The sequence below is a fragment of the Mobula hypostoma genome, chromosome 9 (genome assembly GCF_963921235.1).
Source record: "Mobula hypostoma chromosome 9, sMobHyp1.1, whole genome shotgun sequence".
Classification (NCBI taxonomy): Eukaryota; Metazoa; Chordata; class Chondrichthyes; order Myliobatiformes; family Myliobatidae; genus Mobula; species Mobula hypostoma.
In genome coordinates this window covers 95,878,590-95,901,005 of record NC_086105.1, presented here as the reverse complement: position 1 = coordinate 95,901,005, position 22,416 = coordinate 95,878,590, and the positions used below count along the sequence as shown (strand labels likewise).

The following is a 22,416-nucleotide window of genomic DNA, read 5'->3' as shown; positions in this document are numbered from 1 at the left end:
TTAAATCGTTGATCCATGCTAACAGAGGCTACCTATAAAACTTACTCCAGTTTCATTCATTCTCATGTCTATGTTTGGAAGGATGTAACTATCTGCTATGCTGATTAACCTGAGGCTCTTTATGGAAGGAAAGCTGCAACATGGCCTTCTTCAAGTTCTTGAAATTACAAGGGCTCCCCAGGTTTCAAATGACCTCACTTACAAAAACCCAGGACTGCCTGTGTAAATCGAGTGTACTGGCCAGCTGCATCACCGGCTGGTGAATTGCAGGACGTTTGACCACAAGACTCTATAAAGGATTGTGAGGACTGCTGAGAGGATCATCAGAGTCTCTCTTCCACCCACCAGAGATACTTACCAGGAGCACTCCTCATGCAAGGCCCTTAGCATTGTCAATGATCCATCCCACCATCCAACCATCTCTTTGACCCCCTTCCATCAGGCAGGAGGTACAAGCATTAGGACAAGAACTGTTAGGATGGGAAACAGCTTCTTCCCCTAGGCTGTAATACTACTGAACTCCCTACCAACACCGAGGTGTCACCACGTAGGAAGCACCAATAGCATTATACTGGTTACTTTTTAGCTTGTGATGTAACTGCACCTTATTATTTGTTAATTTATTTGTGCTAATATTACTTTATATGTTGTATGTGAATTACTGTGTTGTGCACCTTGATCTGGAGGAACATTGTTTTGTTTGGCAGTGTACATGTGTACAGCTGAATGACAATAAATTTGAACTTTTTACTCGTGGGAAGGGTGAGATCAATACAAAAGGAGAAAAACATAAGATAATAAATATAAATTATTTATAATAAATCCAGTAAAGAACTCACCAGACACCTATTTAACTCAAAGCATAGTAAGTCTGTGTTTCTCTTTAGAGATAGTTAGCTAGTTACTGCCTGTTATGCTGCTGGTGTTTAGGGCATTAGAAATAGAACCAATGTCTTTATTTGGAAGACACAAGGGAGAAAAGAACAGAATGAAATAAATAAAAAATAATGTGAAGCAGGAGGCTGGTGTGGAGCACAGAACAGCTGCATTAAATGATATTTATCTCTGCTGTTAATCCATTGATACCAATAGTCCTCACAGCAAGTGATTTGGTATTCTTGGTTATCAGATGATCAAAGTCCCATGAACAACACGTGATCCTGAAGTCATGGATCTGAGACTCCTCCAAGAGCAGGAGTAACATAAGGATTACCCTGTGGGGATGGAAGTCTTTCCCTTCTCTGCTGGACTCCGATGCAGCTGAAGCCCAGGTCCCTGACCAGTGTGCTGTAATCACAAAGCAGCGCCGTGAATGCAGCTTCTCATTATACCAGGTAGATTCACCCAGAAGCGTAAAATGTTCGGACGTTCACGTTTTCCCTTCCTGGATGTTCCATCAGCAGTCGTACAGATTGAAGAATACATCATGGACAACCTGTCAAGAGTACAGGTGGTAGAAGGCCACCCACGCTCACTGAACAATCACTCGGTGCAGTCGCTCACACACCTCTTTAGGTCCCAAGGACAGCATAATTTCAACTACACTTGGTCCCTGCTGTGGAGAAAGCAAAATACTATCAGATCCTCCAAAAGAAACAGCAAATTTACCCAATTAAAATTCCCTCATTATGTCCCCTCTCTACAACACTCCAAAAAGATATAGATTACCTCCCCAGAACCAACACTAGGCACTAGAATAACCGTGGCAGAAAGGCAAGCTATTTATATCTTTGAAAGAGAGCTCCAATCCCACCACCGACTGCCAATGATAGCTCTGCCAATTCCATGAGCAACAAAACATTGTGTTCATCTCCCCTTCAGCTCTTTTTCCAATTAACAAATCGCTCTCATCTGGATACCTAACTTGCCAACAGTGAAGGCAGTGTTTCCATCACTAGCCTAAGAAAACTTCTCAGAATTTATCTCCTATGTATATCTCCTGTGAGCATGCTCAGTGTTAAGGAAAACTAGGGCAGCCTTTTCAGTCTTCACAAGTATTTAGTCCCTCTTCACTAGTGCCACTGATCTTGATGCTCCCTACCTGCTGCCCGCTGAGAGCCAGTCGAAGGAGCTTCATCATGGCACTGTATTTGGTGGTTGTCAACTGTGTCTGTAACCATTTCAGCTCTGAATTCAGATCTGCTGGGGTCCCATGAACGTTTGAACAGTTCTGGTATAGGCTGGAATCCAAGTCAGCAAAGAGTTAATTGATTTCTTTGTAAGATTAAGTTTCAAAGTGACAGATTGAAGAAAACTAGAGGGTCGAGGAGAATGGATTGCAGAAAGGAGAGTTGGCAGTACAAGAAATGTGAAATGCCAGGGTGGACTTCGAGGAGGGCAAGAGTTTGGAGAAAAAGGTAAGTGCACTAGGGAAGGGTGACAGAACACAAGAAGGTGGTGGGAGATGTATGAAGAAAAGGGTACAGCAGAGATAAGAGTAGAGAGCTGAGAAAGAGGGTGAGGGCGAGAGTGGGGTTGGAAGGAGAGACCAGATGAGACCAAACCTTAGAGGAAGAAGATGGAAGGAATTGGTGGGGGTGGGGGGGAGGCAGGGACCAAGGGCAGCAGGGGTACAGGTGAGACAGAAGGACCACAAGAGACCATAGGGAAGAGCTAAGGGTTGAGAGGGAAGGGCTAAGCAATGAGGGGGGAGTGCAAGAGTAAACTGGAAGGTCAGTGTGGGCAATAGTGTGGAGAGACTAAAAGGGAAAGAGCAGGAGGGGTAAAAGGAGAAAGGGTGAGACAGGAGGACAGACAGCAATAGCAAAACGAGAGGACAAAAGGGGAGGACGGAAGAGTGAGATTAAAAGGCGAGGACAGAATGAATGGGAAAACAGATTAGGAGGATAGGGAGGGGAGGCAGATGCTTACCTTAACACCATGCTGCAGATTTTCACTGCCTCTGTTGTCAGATCCTCCATCTGCTCTCGTGGCACAGGAGGGCGGATCCACAGGTAGGAGTAGTCTGGTTTTAGCAAGTCCAGCAAAGAAGTGATGTGCCCCTGCCAGTATGTCAAATACATAATTTTATGGCTGTGTCTTACAGTTCATTAACTGAGGTTTCAGCTTGTAGGGGAGTAATAGTGAGGGCTAATAACTGGAAATAGGGATGTGGATTGTGCTAATGTGGTAACAGGGAATCCCAGACAAAGCCTAGAAATCGAGACATGGAATGCAACAGTAACAACACCCAAGGTTCAGGGACTTCATTAATTACGTTATAGCATGCATCCATTGTTGTAACAGAAAAAAACATATATATATATACTGTTAGACCTGTGGATAATCATGTTATTCAGTAATCAGGACCTAGTCTGCTACTTAATTAAAATCGAAATGTAGTTTCACTGGTAATGTTGTCAACTAAGAATACAACTAAGTTGTACCCAGTTCATGTTCGGGTAGATCAGCTTTGACTGGTCTAATGATGCAGACCAATTTTTAACAAATTGCCCGTTATTTCAAATACCAACTCTGTGTGGCCTCTCGGTTTGCTCCTACACCGGCTTTCTCCTTTCGAACCACACAGTTCTTCAGCAACAGTATCAATCTCCCAGTGGGAAGTTGACACAGCCACTACTCAACAACAGGCAACCCATCCCAACTCATAGTTACTGAGACTCAGAGGGGGCTGAAACTAGGAATAAATTTCAGTATTGCTCCTACCTTCCGGTGTACCAGCACCCGTTCCACATAGTCTGTGCTCAGGGGTTTACCCTCTGGCAGATTGTCCTTGTACACCTTCTCTACCAGTGTTTGCAGCTCCATCACCAATTGCTGCCGTGAGCTACTATTTTCAATGCAGCGCAACAAGTGAATTCTGCCAAATAAGAAGAGCATGGACAGGATCTGAGTGGGCAGGTTCAGTTGTTGTGAATCATTTGTCTGCAGTGTAACATATCAACCTAATCTCAGCTGGAGTCCTGAAAATGCTATGTGCACCTCCTCATAGGTTAACACTAATAAACAGCAACAGCATCCCCTCTCTCCTTGTCACCTTATTCATTAGTTGTGTCTCTACCTGCATATTATTTATTAACTACAGTGAGAAGTATTGCATGCCTATCAGTTCTGCCTGGCTGACTTTTACTCTCCTGATGCTGATACTGCCTATGATGCCCCAGCAAAACTGACCAATTCAGAACAGATTGAGACTGTCTTGGGGTGTCAAGGTCTGAGTAGCTCAGCAGCAAGAAACTTACTTCTCCACTGCATCTTACCACACCATCAAAGTACTTCAGTCAATCCCTTAAACAACTAACCAGAACACAGGAGAACTTCCCTGCATTTCCTCAAACACTGGAAACATTTGACACCCTCCTGTTTTGACTCTATTTAATGTACCACATTGAGAGGGCCATTTGAACTTTATCAGAGGCTGTAAATTTTAAAGTTACAAATGTAAACTGATAGAGTAAAGGTTATGTTCACCACAGTAGAAAATGGCTTTACTATTAGTACAAGTACACTGATGTGCACACTTATGCTTATGCGTGCTCACACTTGGATCCTTATGTACCTGTTGAACTCTGGCAGTTTGTCAAGGTCCAGGAGTGCAGAGTGAGTTATGATCCTGGTCACATCAAACTCACTCACTAATTCTTCTAGAGTTCGACCTGGCCGATTTCCTACAAACACAAAGAGTCATAGAGTTATACAGCATGACAACAGGCCTATCAGCCCAACCCATCCATGCTGACCAAATTGTCTACCTTAGCTCGTCCCATTGGTCTCGTTTTGGCCCACATCCCTCCAAACCTTTCCAATTGTCAAACTATCTTTCAAACAGAGTTATTGTACCCACCTCTACAGATTCCTCTGGCAGCTCAGTCAATACACCCACCATCCTTTGTGTGAAAACATTAGTCCTCAGGTCTCTCTTAAATATTTTCCTCTCGCTTTAAAGCCTATTCCTTGTTTTCCAGTTGCCCTCTGTGACTCGTTTTACTGATCCTTTTCATGAGCACCCAGAAGAACAAGACCCTGCTGCTATCATTTTACTCCAAATATCCTACATACAACATACCCCAGTATGTCCATAATATGCCAAACCTGTAAATACTCAATCCATTCTGTACATAACCCTGCCTGCAGGCTCAATTTAAAACAACCTCTATCTGACACACTCTAAGCTCCGCACAACCCTCCCTCAACATAGCCCAGCCGATTTGCAGTCCCGTGTATAAGGCACTCCAAACAGAACAGAACAATACCTGAGAAGCCTGAACCACAGTTCGTAACAATGTCCAGTAAAGCCTCTGGGAGGTACCCATTCTGGGAAAAGTTCTGAATGAACAGATCACTCTGACGCTTAGACAGCTTGCTGCCGTCCTTGTTCAAGAGGAGAGGAAGGTGAGCAAAAACTGGTGGATCCCAGCCGAAGGCTCTGTACATCAACACGTGCTTGGCAGTGGAAGTTAGCCACTCAGTACCCCGCAGAACATGGCTGATATTCATGTGATGGTCATCAACAACATTTGCCAAGTGATAGGTCGGAAATCCATCTGCCTTAATGATGACAGGGTCTCCTTCCACACTGGCCGGCTCCATCCTGTTTGTTCCATACACCAGATCTTCAAAGGACACTGTACCCTTGTCCAGGCAGAATCTGATAACATATGGGCACCCTTGTACCAATTTCTCCTCGATCTGTTTTGAAGTAAGGTGCCTGCAGCGATTGTCATACCTAAAAATGGAGAACATTCATTTAACACAGAATTTGAAGACTGTGGGTTTATGTCCTATTCTAAAGGCTTGAGCACATTATCCAAAACAACATTCCCCGAGAGAATGTTGCACTGTTAGATGATTAGTGAAGAAATCACTGTTTCAGAGGCAGTGCTAAGACAGCACTCTTCAGTCAAGTTTATTATCAAATACACAAGTACAGTTGAGTATATGACACAAGTACACATCCATATACAATATACATAGGTACAGGTACAATGTAAGACTTGCTTGCCACAGCATCACAGGCATGTAGGTTCAGACAACATACAACATAACATATACATAAATTAAGAGAGCAAGAACTGAACAAATGTTAGCTGTGGAAGGCTAGTATGCTTCTTCTTCTTCTGCTTGGTACTGTGCAAGCACTGCCATACGGCTGTTATAACGCGCAGTCGGTGTGAACGGTGTGCAAGTTAAATGGTAAAGTGAGCTTTTTTGACTAGATCCTCTAAATTGATTTGATTGAGTCTATCTTTAAAAATATTCATGTCAGAAATACTGCGCAGGTCTGGCAGCAGAAGATTCCACTCTCTTGTTGATCTTGGGTAGAGGGAGTACTGGTAGCGAATCTTATTGAATGAAGGAGTTTCCAATATGTGAGATCCAGTTTGCTGTCGTGTTGAACTGACCCTGTGACGAATTTGGATGTTTGATGGAGTGATGTTGTGAACTTCCTTGAAAATGAAAATTAACCATAGTTTAATACGTTGGTTTTCAAGTGGTCCCATTGAAGGTTAGAGAGCATGTTGGTGACACTGGATTTCCTGCTGTAATCGTTTAACACAAAGCGAGCAGCATGGCGTTGGATTTTTTTGATGGACTTCTTATATAGTTCTTATAGCTTGATGGGGATCCCATATGGCCGTGCAATACTCAAGCTTTGGACGGACGAGTGTCTTGTATGCCATGTTCTTGACAGATTTACTACATGAGTGGAGGTTTCTTCTCAGGACACCCAGCATTTCATTTTATTTTGTGAAGGGAACACTGCACTGATGAAGGAGAAATATTGGAGGAATGCTTCACTGTCACGGATGCTGCGAGAGCATTCCTCTGTTGAAGGGATACTGCAGTGTTGACGACAGAGTCCTGCACTATATACTTTACAAATGTGATAGTAATCTAGGTTAATTACTGTTCATGTAGATAAAAAAGGTTCTGTGGCACTATTCATGCAAAGAAATCACCCATGTCTCCACCAAGATTGATCTTTCGCCATCTCTAACTTGGATTCCTTTATCAGAATCAGGTTTAGTATCACCAGCATTGTGTTGTGAAATTTCTTAACTTTGTGGTAGCAGTACAATGAAATACATAACACAAAAAAAACTGAATTACAGTCAGTGCGTGTAAATTCAATGGTTAAATCAATTAAGTCATGCAAAATCAGAAATAATAGTAGTAGTGAGGTACTGTTCATGGATTCAATGGTCATTCAGGAATCGGATGGCAGAGGGGAAGAAGCTGTTGCTGACGTGCTGAGTGTGTGCCTTCAGGCCTCTGTACTTCCTTTCTGATGGTAACAGTGAGAAGAGGGCACATCCTGGGTGATTGGGGTCCTTAATGACGGATGCCACCTTTTTGAGGCACCGCTCCTTGTAGATGTCTTAGATACTATGGAGGCTGGTACCCATGATGGAGCTGACTAAGTTTACAACTCTGTGCAACTTACTTCGATCCTGTGCAATAGCCCCCTCCCCATACTTGACAGTGATGCAGCCAGTCAGAATGCTCTCCACTGTACATCTGTAGAAAATTTTGAGTGCTTTAGGTGACATACCAATCTCCTCAAACTTGTAATGACACATAGCCACTGTCTTGCCTTCTTTATAGCTGTATCGATATGTTGGGAACAGGTTAAGTCCTCAAAGGTATGAACACTCAGGAACATGAAATTGCTCACTCTCTCCACTCCTGATCCCTCTATAAGGATTGGTGTGTGTTCCCTCGACTTACCCTTTCTGAAGTCCACAATCAGCTCTTTCTTACCAATGTTGAGTGCGAGGTTGTTGCTGCCACACACTCAATGAGCTGGTATATCTCGCTCCTGTACACCCTCTTGTCACCGTCTGAGATTCTGCCAACAATGGTTGTACCATCAGTACATTTTTAGATGGCATTTGAGCGATGGCCAACCATACAGTCATGGGAGAAGAGAGAGTAGAGGAGTGGGCTAAGCACTCATCCCTGAGGTGCACCAGTGTTGATTGTCAGCGAGGTGGAGATGTTATTACCCATCCACACAGACAAAGTCGAGGATCCAGTTGCAAAGGGAAATACAGAGGCCCAGGCTCTGTAGCTTTTCAATCAGGACTGTAAGAATGATGGTGTTAAACACGGAGCTATAATCAATGAACAGCATCCTGACATAGGTATTTGATTTGTCCAGGTGATCCAAGGCCGTGTGGAGAGCAAATGAGATGGCATCTGCCGTAGACCTATTATGGTGATAGGCAAATTGCAGTGGGTCCAGGCCCTCAGTGAGGCAGGAGTCAATTCTAGCCATGACCAACCTCTCAAAGAACTTCATCACTGTAGATGAGAGTTCAACTGGACGACAGACATTAACGCAGCTCAAACTGTTCTTCTTGGGCACTGCTACAATTGTTGCCCTTTTGAAACAGGTGGAAACTTTCGACTGTATCAGTACCTCTAGCCGAGACCCTTCGTCAGTCCTGACGAAGGGTCTCGGCCTGAAACGTCGACTGCACCTCTTCCTATAGATGCTGCTTGGCCTGCTGCGTTCACCAGCAACTTTGATGTATGTTGCTTGAATTTCCAGCATCTGCAGAATTCCTGTTGTTCAGTACCTCTAGAATGTTTTCGGGGGCTTGCTAAGCACAAATCAGCTGTTGTGCTTCCTGCATTTTAACAGTAACTGCAACTGGCTGTAAACCAACTTCAGGCATCTCAGGGTAATGGGAGGTGCTATATAAGAATCTCTAACTTTCTGAAATAAAAGGCAGAGGGAGTATTAGGGAACACACATCAAAGTTGCTGGTTGAACGCAGCAGGCCAAGCAGCATCTATAGGAAGAAGCGCAGTCGACGTTTCAGGCCGAGACCCTTCGTCAGGACTAACTGAAGGAAGAGTGAGTAAGGGATTTGAAAGCTGGGGGGGGGAGGGGGAGATGCAAAATGATAGGAGAAGACAGGAGGGGGAGGGATAGAGCCGAGAGCTGGACAGGTGATAGGCAAAAGGGGATACGAGAGGATCATGGGACAGGAGGTCCGGGAAGAAAGACGGGGGGGGGGGGGGTGACCCAGAGGATGGGCAAGAGGTATATTCAGAGGGACAGAGGGAGAAAAAGGAGAGTGAGAGAAAGAATGTGTGCATAAAAATAAGTAACAGATGGGGTACGAGGGGGAGGTGGGGCCTAACGGAAGTTAGAGAAGTCAATGTTCATGCCATCAGGCTGGAGGCTACCCAGACGGAATATAAGGTGTTGTTCCTCCAACCTGAGTGTGGCTTCAGTATTAGGGGGCAGGTCATACATTCTTGAGCAAGTAAAGGACAGAGTTCACATGGAACAATACCTATTGTGTGCACTGATAAAAGCTGTTAAAAGCCATTATGTGGAGGAAAGGCACATGCTTCAACATGGATGCCATCCCTGTAAACACACATTTTAAGCTTACTTTGGTGTTTGCCTCATTCTCAGTGCTTCCTTCTTCAGTATTTCCAGACGGGAGGGAGTGCAAAAGCAATAGTAAGCAGCATTCCTCTCCACTAGAGTTTCAGCTGCCTTCAGGTACAGATCCAGTCGCTCCGATTGCTGATATGGTCCACAGGGGCCTCCTTTACGTGGGCTTTCATCAGGGGGGATACCTGTAGGACAAGTGATAGAATGTTTTAAGAACAGTTTCTTCCCCTGCGCCATCAAAGTTCTGAATGGACAATGAACCCGAGAACCCTTCCTCAGTATTTTTTGCCCCATTTACGCACTCCTTTTGCACTACTTATTTAATTTATTGTTAATACATACTTGTTATTGTAATTTATAGTTTTTAATACTATGATTTGCAATGTACTGGTTCCGCAAAGCAACAAATTTCACAATGTATACTGGTGATATTAATCTGATTCAGATACCAAGACCCTATTCAGAGACTAATAGATTTTTAGATATTAAAGAACTTGAGGATGGGGTAGAAAGGTGGTAAATGGTCAGTCATGATGGAACAGGAGCACATGCCAGTCTACTCCTGTTTCTACTTATGTTCTTCAGAGCATCGTTATAACCATTAAATTGCAATGAGGGTGGAGTATATTAAAGTATTATGTGTGAGATGCTAAGGGTGTGTAACAGAACAAATTTGACAAGAGTCCTATAACACAAGGTCAACTGCAACATAGTACAAATATGTAACGGGACATTAAACTGAATGCAGGTTGTAAGAAAGAAAGTGATATAACTAAGGGCCTAAGGCAGTAAAACTGAAAATGGGTTATAACTGAAATTCTTTCGCTGGGTGGGAGACACTAATATAATTGAAAGGCTTATGCTTATTTCAGGATATATGAGAGGGAGAGAGATTTAACTGATACCAAGGGAGACTATAACACCCAGCAACCACAGAGTTATGCACAATACCTGACCATTCCAGTACATCCTCAATATTTTCTGCTGCTCCAGGTACAAGACGGCTCTGATCAGTATCTTCTATACGTAAGATAAACTGGCCTCTATGTTTTTTGGCGAATAAGTAATTGTACAGAGCTGTGCGGAGTCCTCCAAGGTGCACGAAGCCTGGTCAAGGAAGCAAAAGCAGCATATTAATTGATTGATTCATCTTTGAGTAACATATGGGCAACCTTCTGAACACGGACTTGTTAGAAAGTCTAGATTAAACCTCTCGTCACAGTAAAGCAAAGTGTGCTTCATCAGGGAGCATATATGCTTCATACTTCATTCCAGGGTCAGATATGGATAAAGAATATGAACAATTACCAGTGAGATGGATAGAATCAATGGAAAGGAAAGACATAAGATCATCCTCCAAAAGTACGTTGGCTCCAAGGACACTTGCGACAACCCGGGTCTGCAGAGGCAGTCACTTCTCTGCACAGTGCCGCAGTTAGTGAAGCTGCTGCCTCACTGCACCACAGAATGACGTCCGATGATGCTGCCTGTGTGGGGTTTGCAAGTCCCCTGGACTACTGTTTTTTTCTGGATGTTCTAGTCTCCTCCCACATACCAAAGACATGAAGACTAGTAGGTTAATTGGCCTGTAAAATTGAGGGCAGGGGGAAGATAGAACAGTTCATTGCCACAGAGACCCAAAGCGCCTGTTTCTATGTCGTACCTATGACTGCACAGTACCTCCCATCAGACAGCAGGACAGTAACTTAGAAAGTGTGGAGGGGCTGAGAGAGGCATGAATCATCAACACACTGATGTTCATTATTTTTAAATGATATTGCTAAATAGGGAACCAAAGAGAGATCCTTCATGGTAAGAGAAACCATAGTAATTGATTGTTGCCCACCCAGCTGGATAAATGACAGTATGGATGACCATGCCAAGGAAGAGAAGGAATTAGCTAATATAACAGTCTCAGGAGAAATGATTCTGTACTCATTATGCACCATATCGTATGACGTGGGCAATCATGGTCTTCCATCTGTCTGCCGAGTGAGGAATCACTGACTGTGGGGTAAGAACCCATTCACACCGTTGCCCTATCCATGACCATGACTGTTCCTGGCAAAGTTTCCTACTGGCTTGCCATTGCCTTCTTCTAGGCAGTGTCTTTACAAGACGGGTGACCCCAGCCGTTATCAAAACAGTTCAGAGATTGTCTGTCTGGCATCAGTGGTCACATAACCAGGACTTGTGATATGCACCATCTGCTCATACGACCATCATCTACCTGCTCCCATGGCTTCATGTGACCCCGATCAGGGGGTTAAGCAGGTTCTACACCTTGTTCAAAGGTGACCTGCAGGCTAGTGGAGGGAAGGAGCGCCTTACACCTCCTTTGGTAGAGATGTATCTCCACCCTGTCACCTGTGATTCTATATAAGTACTGGAAAAAAATTAGATTGCAGAGATTCAAACATGGAGTTCTGGAAAAGATCTGCACAGATAGGGACAACAATAGTTTGAAAAGAAATGGGATACCAAGGATGAGGCAATGGTTAACAAGAACAGAGTCAAAAGTTTATTTGTAAGAGAATTCAGGCAGTAGTACAGGAACTCTCTCAGTAGCAGCAGTGGAGATCAGGCAGGTATTATGAAGAAACTCTGCAGTGGAGAAAAAATGGTTATCTTTACATTTTAGCTAGATCCTGGATGACCTTCAGCTCATACGGGAAACTGAGGAAGTGATAGATAGGAGCTACAGGGAAGTAGTCACCCCGATCTCGCAAAATGCAACTAACTGGGTGACTGTCAGGAGGGAAAATGCACAGCCAGAGCAGAGTATCCCTGCATCCATTCCCCTCAATAATAAGTACAGGTGTACAAATTTGGGGATACTGGTGAGGGGAATGGCGTACCAGGTCTCTGGAACTGAGTCTGGTGCAGTGGCTCGGAACAGAAAAGAAGTGAAGAGGCCTGCAGAAGCAATAGGAGATTCCACAGTTAGGGGAGTAGAGACAAGATTGTGTGGACGCGATAGATACCGAGATGGTACATTCCCTCCCAGGTGCCAGGGTTAGGGATGTCTTGAATTGGATCCACAGCATTCTAAATGGGAAGCCAGAAGTCTTGGCACATATTGGCACCAATGGCACAGGTAGGAAAGGTGAGGAGGTCCTGAAGACAGATTTTATGGAGCTAGGTAGAAAGCTGAAAAGCAAGAACCCCAGTTTAGTAATCTCTAGATTGCTGCCTGAGCCACGTGCGAATGAGGGTAGGAAGAGGATGATTTGGCAGATAAATGCGAGGCTGAAGAACTGGTGCAGGGGACAGAGGTTCAGATTTCTGGATCATTGGGATCTCTTCTGGGAAAGGTATGACCTGTATAAAAGAGATGGGTTCACTTGAACCCGGGGGGGGGGGGGCCCAAGGCCAATATCCTTGTGGGCAGGTTTGCTAGAGCTGTTCGGTGGCGGGGGGGGGGGGGGGGTTGTTAAAACTAATTTGGCAGGGGGATGGGAACTAGTGCGAGAGGGCTGAGCACGTGGCAGTAGGTTTACAAAGGCAGTGTGTGGTGAGACTGCTAGCAAGGAGGGGCTGATGATGGGGCAAAGGTGCAGTCAATGGGATGAGTTGCAATGCAAAAGGGGGACAAAATCGAAAAGAGTGATGAATACAACAATGAAGGTGTTATACTTGAATGCACACAGTACATGGAATAAGGTAAATGAACATAGCAGTCAGAGATTGGCAGGTACAACATTGTGAGCATCACTGAATCGTGGCTAGAAGACTATAGCTGGGAGCTTAACATCCTAGGATACACATTGTATCAAAAGGACAGGCAAGTCGGCAGAGGGAGTGGGGTAGCTCTGTTGATAAAATATGAAATCAAATCCTTAGAAAGAGGTGACATAGGATCAGAAGGTGTAGAATCATTGTGGATAGAGCTAAGAAACTGCAAGGATAAAAAGACCCTGATGGGAGTTGTACACTACCTAACAGTAGTAAAGATGTGGGCTACAAATTGCAACAGGAGATAGAAAATGCATGTCAAAAGGGTTAACTTGCAAGTTGAGTTGGTGGTGAGGAAGGCAAATGCAATATTAGCATTCATTTCAACAGGAGTAGAATACAAGGGCAAGGAAGCAATGCTAAGGTTTTATAAAACACTGGTGAGGCCTGACTGGAGTACTGAGAGTTTTGGGCCCCTTATCAAAGGAATGATGTGCTGACATTGGAGAGGGTTCAAAGGAGGTTCATGAAAATTATTCTGGGATTGAAAGGCTTATTATATGAGGAGCATTTGATGGCTTTGGGCCTGTACTCACTGAAATTCAGAAGAATGAGGGGGGAACTCATTGAAACGTATCGAAGGTTGAAAGGCCTCAACAGGGCAGATGTGGAAAGGATGTTTCCTGTGGTGGGAGAATCTAGGACCAGAGGATACAGCCTCAGATTAGGGGGACATCCATTTAGACCACAGATGAGGAGGAATTTCTTTAGCCTGAGTGGTGAATCGGCAGAATTTGTTGCCATGAACTACCGTGGAGGCCAACTCATTGGGTATATTTAAGGCAGAGGTTGATAGATTCTTGATTAATCAGGAGACGAAGGGTTACAGGGAGAAGGCAGGAAACTGAGGCTGAAAGGGACAATGGATCAGCCACAATGAAATGCCAGAACAGACTCAACGGGACAAATGGCCCAATTCTGCTCCTATATCTTATGGCCTTAAACTGCCTTTCACCTCGCTCTGGTCCCCTGCCTCTTTCCCATAGTCCACTCTCCACTATCAGATTCTTGCTTCTTCAGTCCTTTACCTTCTCCACCCATCACCTTCAAGCTATTCACTTCCCCACCCGCCTTCTCCCTCACCTGGCTTCCAACTTGCACTCCTCCCCTCTTCCACCTTCACCTCCCTTCCTTTCCAGTCCAGCTGTAGAGTCTCAGCCTGAAACATCGACTCTTTATTCCTCTCCATTGATGCTACCTGACCTGCTGAGTTCCTCCTGCATTGTGTGTGTGTGTTACTCTGGATTATCAGCATGTGCAGACTGGTTTGTGTTTAAGATTACTTGTATCCAGTTTATAGTGTGGGCACGTGGCCAAGTGGTTAAGGCACTGGACTAGCTACCTGAAGGTGAGTTCGAGCCCCAGTGGAGGCAACGTATTGTGTCCTTGAGCAAGGTACTTAATCACACTGGTGCCAAGCTGTATGGGTCCTAATGTCCTTCCCTTACACAACATTGCTCTCACGGAGAGGGGAGACTTGCAGCATGGGCAACTGCTGGTCTTCCATACAACCTTGCCCAGGCCTGTGCCCTGGAGAGTGAAGACTTTCCAGGCGCAGATCCATGGTCTCACAAGACTAAGGGCTGCCTTCAATTAATCCAGTTTATTTCAGTAGCAGTGCTCTCTGAAGGATTTGTATATCGGGCTCAACGAGCTCACAGGGTGAAAAACGAGATTTGAGGGGAAAACAGCACGGTGGTAAGGGAAGCAGCTGACGGAAATGAAGGCGGCGGGATGGAAAAGCATACAAGAGACAAAGGGAAAGGTGGAAATTAGGAAATATGTGCAGAGAGGGTTATGGAGTCAGGAAGGCTGATGAATCAGGGAAATGTAGTATGTATACTGGAAGGACAATTCCCGGGAAAGGTTTATACAAAGACCAGGATGATTCCATGTTAATATGGAAAATAAGGACTGCACATCCATTACAAGGCACAGCATTTCTGGTCAAAGGTGAGTATCCATCAAACATTCACACGCCAAGCGGGCCCTGTTAGTTGTTACCCTCCCATCGCGGTACCTGTGGGACTCGGCCCGAATCGCACCCTCACCCCACTGCCGGTTTCCTCCCCACGGGAGGCCAACCCGCACAGGCCCGGCCTGCACACCGTTCTCCGCCGCGCCGCGGGCCCGACAACACAGGACCAATTGCCCAGCAGCCGCCAGCGGCGACTCAGCCCGTTCAGCCCCATCACCGCGCTCACGGTCCGCAGCGGCAACTTCCGGTTCACGCGCGCGGGGTGGGCGGGGCTTCGGGCAGCCTACGTCACCGGCCGCGCCCCTTGGAGGCCGGCTGGGGAACTGTGAGTGGGGACGAGGAAGAAGAGAAAGAGCCAAATAATTAAACAGAGGAATGGGACGTCCGTGGGGGGTTACATTTCCTGCTGCAAAGGATCAAGTTATTTGTGTTTTTTTTTCTGAAATGAACATTACATCCACAGTTGATCTCAGGTTATATGGTAAATTTCTTAGGAGTCAGTGGCAAAGTTTCTAGGCATGTGGGTGGACACATGTCAATAAATTTCTCGACAAGTGTAAATCAAACCTCAGATGCTTCGATGGGTGAGATTGGGATGTGAGTAGGAGGTCACTTAAACAAATGTGTGCTGCTTTAATCAGGTCTGTCTTTGATTGTGGGTGTGTTGCTTATGGGTCAGCCTCACCAGCGGTCTTTAAGCTAAAGGTCAAATTCAGGCATTGAGATTATGTTGTGGTATTTTAAATCATCCCCAATTTCAGCATTACTGGTAGAAATGGGCAAAGTTCCTTTACACCTACACAGGTTATTGTAAGCAAAGGTTTATTGGGTTAACGTGTCAGAACCACGGATTCGGCCATTGCGCTCGTGAATATGCACGTGTCAGCTAATTATTACTTAATTGAGATAGTATTTAACTCCATTCATTCTATCGTAGTATTTGCCAAGACTTGGATACAGTAATATTTTGCTGCCTGTATTCGTCCTTCCATGAGAAATTGCACTGTCTAGTCAACTGAATCTGAGGACTTCGTGGTATTCGTTTAATTCTTAGCAGTTCTTTTTAGCCACAGTGTAGGCTTCGTTTTCCATTTGAGAGTTTTAGCTAACGGCCCTGTTTGGCCCAACGCTTATTGTTTTCTTTACCTTTAACGCTGTTCGTATTAAAGTCTATGATCTATCGACCTGCTTCAGTGTTTCTCACTCCGCCCTTGGGCCATATCCGAACCGGGTGACATAATGTAAGAGGACATAAGATCGGTCATCCAATATTGGAAACAGGTGGGAACACCGCAGTCGTAAAGTTTTCAGTTTTGGGTCGATGGAAAATGAATGGGCAACAAATCTTGGGTTGTCTAATGTGGAATATGATCCCAGTGTACCCCTTTCTGTCATTCCTCTAAGGGGTTTCCCCCTTATTGGTAACTTAAACGTTTAAGAAAAGATCAAGATGAGGAGCGACTGTATATCAGTAGCACAGTCAGTTCAGCAATAGATGCACAGCAAATATTATGGCTGCTGGCATATCTACTCGGATGGTTCAAAAGATCCAATTCTGTTTATGTTCCACCGTTTCAGGTGACTTTAAAAAAAAATAGAAGTTTCAGCATTGACATCTGCGATGGTTCACGCAGATGGCTCAAAGGAGTTTACTGAAATTGAAACGGGTATTTCAAATCGTAAGCCAGACATTCTTGAGATTGGACAGTATCGGTTGAGGCTGCAATGTATATTCATTGCTTATGGGTCCCTGCCCATGTTGGGGTTGAAGGAAACAAGGTGCCAAACCTTCTCGGCAAGCAATCACTTAAAATCGGGATTCTCACACTCTCACACTACCTAGACTATATCTCTTCCTACCCGTTACTTGTAAATACGCCATAACCCTTCTTTCAGTTCCTCTATCTCTGCCGCATCTGCTCTCGGGATGAGGCTTTTCATTCTTGAACGGAGATGTCCTCCGTTTTCAGAGAAAGGGGCTTCCCTTCCTCCACCATCAACGCTGCCCTCAATCGCATCTCTTCCATTTCACGGACGTCTGCCCTCGCCCCATCCTCCTGCTACCCTTCCAGGGACGGGGGTCCGCTTGTCCTCACCCACCACCCCACCAGCCTCAGCGTCCAGCGCATAATTCTCCGAAACCTCCATCTCCAACGGGATTCCGCCACCAAGCACATCTTTCTCCCTTCCCCCACCCTCACACACTTCCTGCTTTCCACAAGGATCGCTCCCTACGCGACTCCCTTATCCATTCTTCCCTCCACATAGATCTCCCTCCTGGCACTTATCTTTGCAAGCGGAACGAGTGCTACACCTGCCCCTACACCTCCTCCCTCACTACCAGCCAGGGCCCCAAACAGTCCTTCCAGGAGAGGCGACACTTCACCTGTGAGTCTGTTGGGGTCATTTACCGTGTCCGGTGCTCCCGGTGTGGCCTCCTGTATATCAGTGAGACCCGACGTACATTGGGAGAGCATCTCGCCGAGCATCTACGCTCCGTCCGCCAGAAAAAGCGGGATCTCCCAGTGGCCACCCATTTTAATTGTATTTTCCTTTCCCATTCCGGTATGTCCATCCATGTCCTCCTCCACTGTTGTGATGAGGCTACGCTTCAGGCTGAAGGAACTACACCTTACATTCCGTCTGGGTAGCCTCCAACCCGATGGCATGAACATCGATTTCTCAAACTTCCAGTAATACGCCCCCCCCCCTTCACCATTTCCCATCCCGTTGTCCCTCTCTCGCCTTATCTCCCCGCTCGCCCATCGACTCCCTCTGGTGCTCCTTCCCCCTTTTCTTTCACCAATCAACTTCCCAGCTCTTCTCTTCATTCCTCCCCCTCCAGGTTTCAGCTGTCGTCTTGTGTTTCACACTCCCGCCACCCCACCTTTAAATCTACTCTTTTTTTCTCTCCTGCCCTGCCGAAGGGTTTCGGTCTCAAACGCCAGTACGCTTCCGCAGATGCTGCCTGGCCCGCTGAGTTCCTCCAGCATTTTGTGTAGATATAGTTATGACTTTGCATAAGCGGAGGTGAAAATCTCTTCAATCACTTTGGCAACAAAGTTGGGATAAGAAAAAGAAAGGGCAGCATTTATATAAAATTCAGAGGATGGTGGGAACTCAAAGGAGGAAACAAATTATATCCACATGTTTACATAATTGAACATACTAGTTTGAATAATTCCTCGTTCAGAATTAATGTTCATGATCTGGGCTTTTGTAGGGAGTACATTTGTCAAGAAACAATGCAGCATACTCTATATTAGGATGCAGTTCCTATGAGGTGTTTAACGTGAAAGTTTGTTTTTCTTTCACTGTAAACATAATGTATACCAGTGCATATTTGACTTTCTGAAGATTGTTTGACTTTTTAATATTATTTAATGGGTTTATTTCCTGTTTGTTCCTCACTCCAGCTCAGTAGGTGGTGGTAATGCCCTTGCATTGGTCTGTCAAACACCATTAAGCTTTACAAGAAGAAGAGAGAGCCAAATACTATGACAGAGAAAAATTAAGGAAGGTAAAGAATTTGAAGCAAACCAAGAGTGAGGAAGAGATTGTGAATGAGATAGATGGTGAGAGAGAGATCGAGAAGTGTGGGAGAGACAAGTGATCAGATTTCCTGAAGTGCATTCTGGACATAGAACTATAGGCATTCCTTATTGTGGTATAGCAGTGGTCCAGTGTGTTGTAACCCCTGGTGCTGCAGTTATATTCTGGTGATGATTAGGCAGAGATTTTTTTCAAACAAGCCTGACTGAAGTCCCCGACTATGATTTGAAATGTGTCAGAGTGGTGTGTTTTTCATTTGGAAATGGCAGCATTCAATATCTTGAGTGCTTAATTTATGCCAGCTTTTGGCAGTATGTAAACTGCGGCCAGAGCTCTCTTCGTAAGTAGAATGGTCAGCACTTAATTGTTAGATGTTCCAGGTTGGGGGAACAAGAGTATGACAAAACCACTATGTTCGAGCATCAGAAGGAGTTTATCATGAAACACAGGCCCCCACCTTTTGCCTTCTCCAAATCAGCCATTTGGTCCATTCTGTGTATCAAGAAACCTTTGGGTCTTACTGATGCATCCAATGTGTTTGCAGTGAACCATGTCTCTGTGAAACATAGAACACAGCAATTCCTCATTTCCCTCCAATACAGCAATCCTGCCCTTAAGGTCCTTAATTTTCTTCTCCAGCAACTGTACATTTGCTAACAAGATGCTGTATAGAGGGAGACTCTTTCATCTGTGTTTCAGCCTGGCTCAGAGTCCTCTCAGCCTCCCTTTCTTTCAGCCATGGCAACATATCTTCAATCACCTTAAAGGTGCTGTACCTGCATGTCCACTGAGTCCTTCAGAAGATCATGAAATCACTAATTCATTAAGGCTGTTTAAAAGTATATTTCTTAAAGGGAAATTAAAGGAAATTACAAATCTCAGGGTTGTATATGGTGACACATATGGACAGATGATAAATTTACTTTGAACATCCTTGAATCCTCATTTCAACTCGTATTTCTTCCCATGACAGAACTTGGAATAAAGAAGTGGTTTTGGGAGTTTGAAGTCAAGCAAGTGAATGACATACCTGCCTTACACAGCCAAATGAGTGTACCTAGAGCGTCAACACTGTGAGCGAGCGTTCTATTCTTGCTCCTAATGTGTATGCTCATATGATGCTGGACTAGGACAGAACACTAGGGATGTTGGTCGAGGAGGAATTACTTGGGAAATTTCTTTACACTTTCAATGGGTGTGGAAGACATTTTAGAGACAGCATTGGTGGTATCTTTCCATTTCTTTAAGGTGCCTGTTGCAGGTAATTCAGGTCTGAGAAGTATATAGGAAGGCAGGGATCACTGCTACCTGGTAGACTGTGAGTTTTTAACCACATCTGAAGTCATGATCTTGAAACACTTCTCCTCAACTGACCACAGCTGTGTAGGTACACTGAAAACTGTGATAAATTTCTGTCTTCACTGAGGAGTAGTTTCCGTGATAAGGTAAGTAGTCCATAATTTCTATTTCCTCACTCTGAATTATTATTGTCAGCGGAGCATGCACGGTAGCTGGGGAAAGTTGGTAAAAGACTTTTGATTTGCAGATATTGATTGTTACCACAACTGTTGGGTGCTTGTGGGAAGCTTACTATGTTTAGGCTACTCTTCTTGAGCAGTCTCTTGAGGTCAAGGATGACTTGCTTCCATTTCCATTCTGTGGGTTTTACTGCAGCTAGTGAATCCAGCGTGGACTCACAGACTGTGCCAGTTCTGATGCTTAGCCCAGCAGTCTGGGTGGGCATTTTGTGAGGTTCTTTTCTCCTTCTCCATATCCCAAACAAACAGACACAAGGTATTTAATAATACCATATGACATAGGGACAGAATTAAGTCATCTGGCCCATCAAATCTGCTGCATTCACTCATGACTGATTTATTTTCCCTCTCAACCCCATTCTCCTGCCTTCTCCCTGTAACATTTGACCCCCCTGCTAATCAAGAAGTTATTCTCCACTTTAAGTATGCCCAATGTCTTGACCTCCACAGCCGTTTATGGCAAGGCATTCCACAGATTCACTGGGGCAGAGGGGTGTTAAACTAGAGTTGCAGGAGGTGGGAACCAGAGTGCCAGAATGGAGACATGTTGCTAAGACATTAGATAAAATCAGGTATCAAAAGGTTGAGCATGGTATGACTAATGGCCTGAGCTGCGTATATTTCAATACAAGAAGTATTGAAGGAAAGGCAGGTGAGTTCAGGACATGGAGTAACACATAAAATTATGATATTTTAGCCATTAGTGAGACTTGGTTGCAGGAGGGACAGGACTGGCAGCTCAGTATTCCAGGTTTCCATTGTTTTAGGCTCGACAGAGCAGGAGGGATTAAAGGAGGAGGGGTGGTGTTACTAGTCTGGGAAAATGTCATGGCAGTGCTCAGTCAGGACAGACTGGAGAACTGTCTAGTGAGGCTTTATGGGTGGAACTGAGAAATAACAAAAGGTATGACCCCATTAATGGGGCTATATTACAGACCAACCAATAGTCTGTGGGATTTCGTGGAACGAATTTGTAGAGCGATCACAGACTGTTGCAAGAAATGTAAGGTTATTATAGTAGGTGGTTTTAACTTTCCACAAATTAACTGAGACTCCCATACTGTAAATGAACTAGATGCGATTGAGTTTGTTCAATGTGTTCAGGAAAGCTTTCTTAATCATTACATAAAAGTCCCAACAAGAGAGTGTGCATTACTTGATCTGTTATTAGGGAATGAGACAGGGCAGGAGACAGAAGTTTGTGTAGGGAACGTTTTACATTGAGTAATCACAATGCCATTAGATTAGATTAGATTCAACTTTATTGTCATTGTGCTGAATACAGATACAAAGCCAATGAAATGCATTTAGCATCTGACCAGAAATGCAAAGAATAGTGTTATTTACAAAATAACTGCGAAAATAACTGGAGTTGCAAAGTAAATATAGAAAAAGATAGGTCTGGTCCAAGGTTTGAGATTCTAAATTGGAGAAGGGCCAAGTTTGATGGTATCAGAAAGGATCTGGGCTACTGTGGCTTGGGACAGGCTGTTTTCCGGCAAAGGTGTACTTGGTAAGTGGAAGGCCTTCAAAAATGAAATTTTGAGAGTACAAAGCCTATCAGAATAAAAGGTAAAGATAGCTGGTTTAGGGGAACCTTAGTTTTCAAGAGAAATGGAGGCCCTGGTTAAGAAAAAAAGGAGGTATGTTGCAGGTATAGGCAGCTCAGAAAAATGAGGTGCTTATGGAGTATAAGAGATGCGAGTGTTAGTCAGTTCGGATATGGCCCAAGTGCAGAGTGAGAGACACTGAAGCAGGTCGATAGTTCACTGACTTTAATGCGAACAGTATCAAAAGGGAAAATAAAACAATAGATGTTAGGCCAAACAAGGCCATTAACTAAAACCCTCAAATTGGAAATGAAGCCTACACTGCAGCTGAAAAGAACTAAACATTAAACAAATACCGCTAGTCCTCAGAGTTAGTTGACTCGACAGTCCAATTTCTCAGGGAAGGCCGAATGCAAACAACCAGTAAAGTGTTGCTGTGCTGTGTCCAATTCTTGACAAGCACTACGACGACAAGTACGGAGTTAAATACTATCACAATTAAATAATAATTAGCTGACATGTGCATATTCACAAGTGCAACTGCCGTATCTACTGCACTGCTGAATCCATGGTGAATCCATGGTTGTGACACTTGAGAAAGGAAGCAGAAGGGCTAAAAGAAGGCATGAGGTTGCTCGAGCAGACAAGGTGAAGGAGAATCCCAAGGGATTCTACGGATATGTTAAG

At 44.5% G+C, this 22,416-nt stretch overlaps 2 protein-coding genes across 5 annotated transcripts in view; one reads left to right on the top strand and one right to left on the bottom strand.

The window, feature by feature from the left end:
• The window catches only part of ubfd1 (ubiquitin family domain containing 1), a 166,149-nt gene that overhangs the window by 42,863 nt on the left and 100,870 nt on the right, over positions 1 to 22,416 (top strand). The gene's annotated exons all lie outside the window — the stretch shown is intronic.
• Positions 577 to 17,773, bottom strand: ears2 (glutamyl-tRNA synthetase 2, mitochondrial). Of its 3 annotated transcripts, none has more exons than XM_063057367.1 (9): positions 15,132 to 15,331; positions 10,328 to 10,483; positions 9,372 to 9,561; positions 5,214 to 5,686; positions 4,520 to 4,628; positions 3,667 to 3,820; positions 2,872 to 3,002; positions 2,042 to 2,180; positions 577 to 1,552 (listed from the first exon to the last, which is right to left on the bottom strand). In XM_063057367.1, exons 1-9 carry the CDS (start codon positions 15,301 to 15,303, stop codon positions 1,472 to 1,474), a joined length of 1,605 nt encoding a protein of 534 aa, XP_062913437.1. In that variant the 5' UTR covers positions 15,304 to 15,331; the 3' UTR covers positions 577 to 1,471. The 3 variants fall into 3 exon arrangements, with proteins under 3 accessions (XP_062913437.1, XP_062913438.1, XP_062913436.1); XM_063057368.1 differs by lacking the exon at positions 15,132 to 15,331 and adding an exon at positions 17,476 to 17,773 and having other exon boundaries at positions 579 to 1,555; XM_063057366.1 differs by having other exon boundaries at positions 580 to 1,555.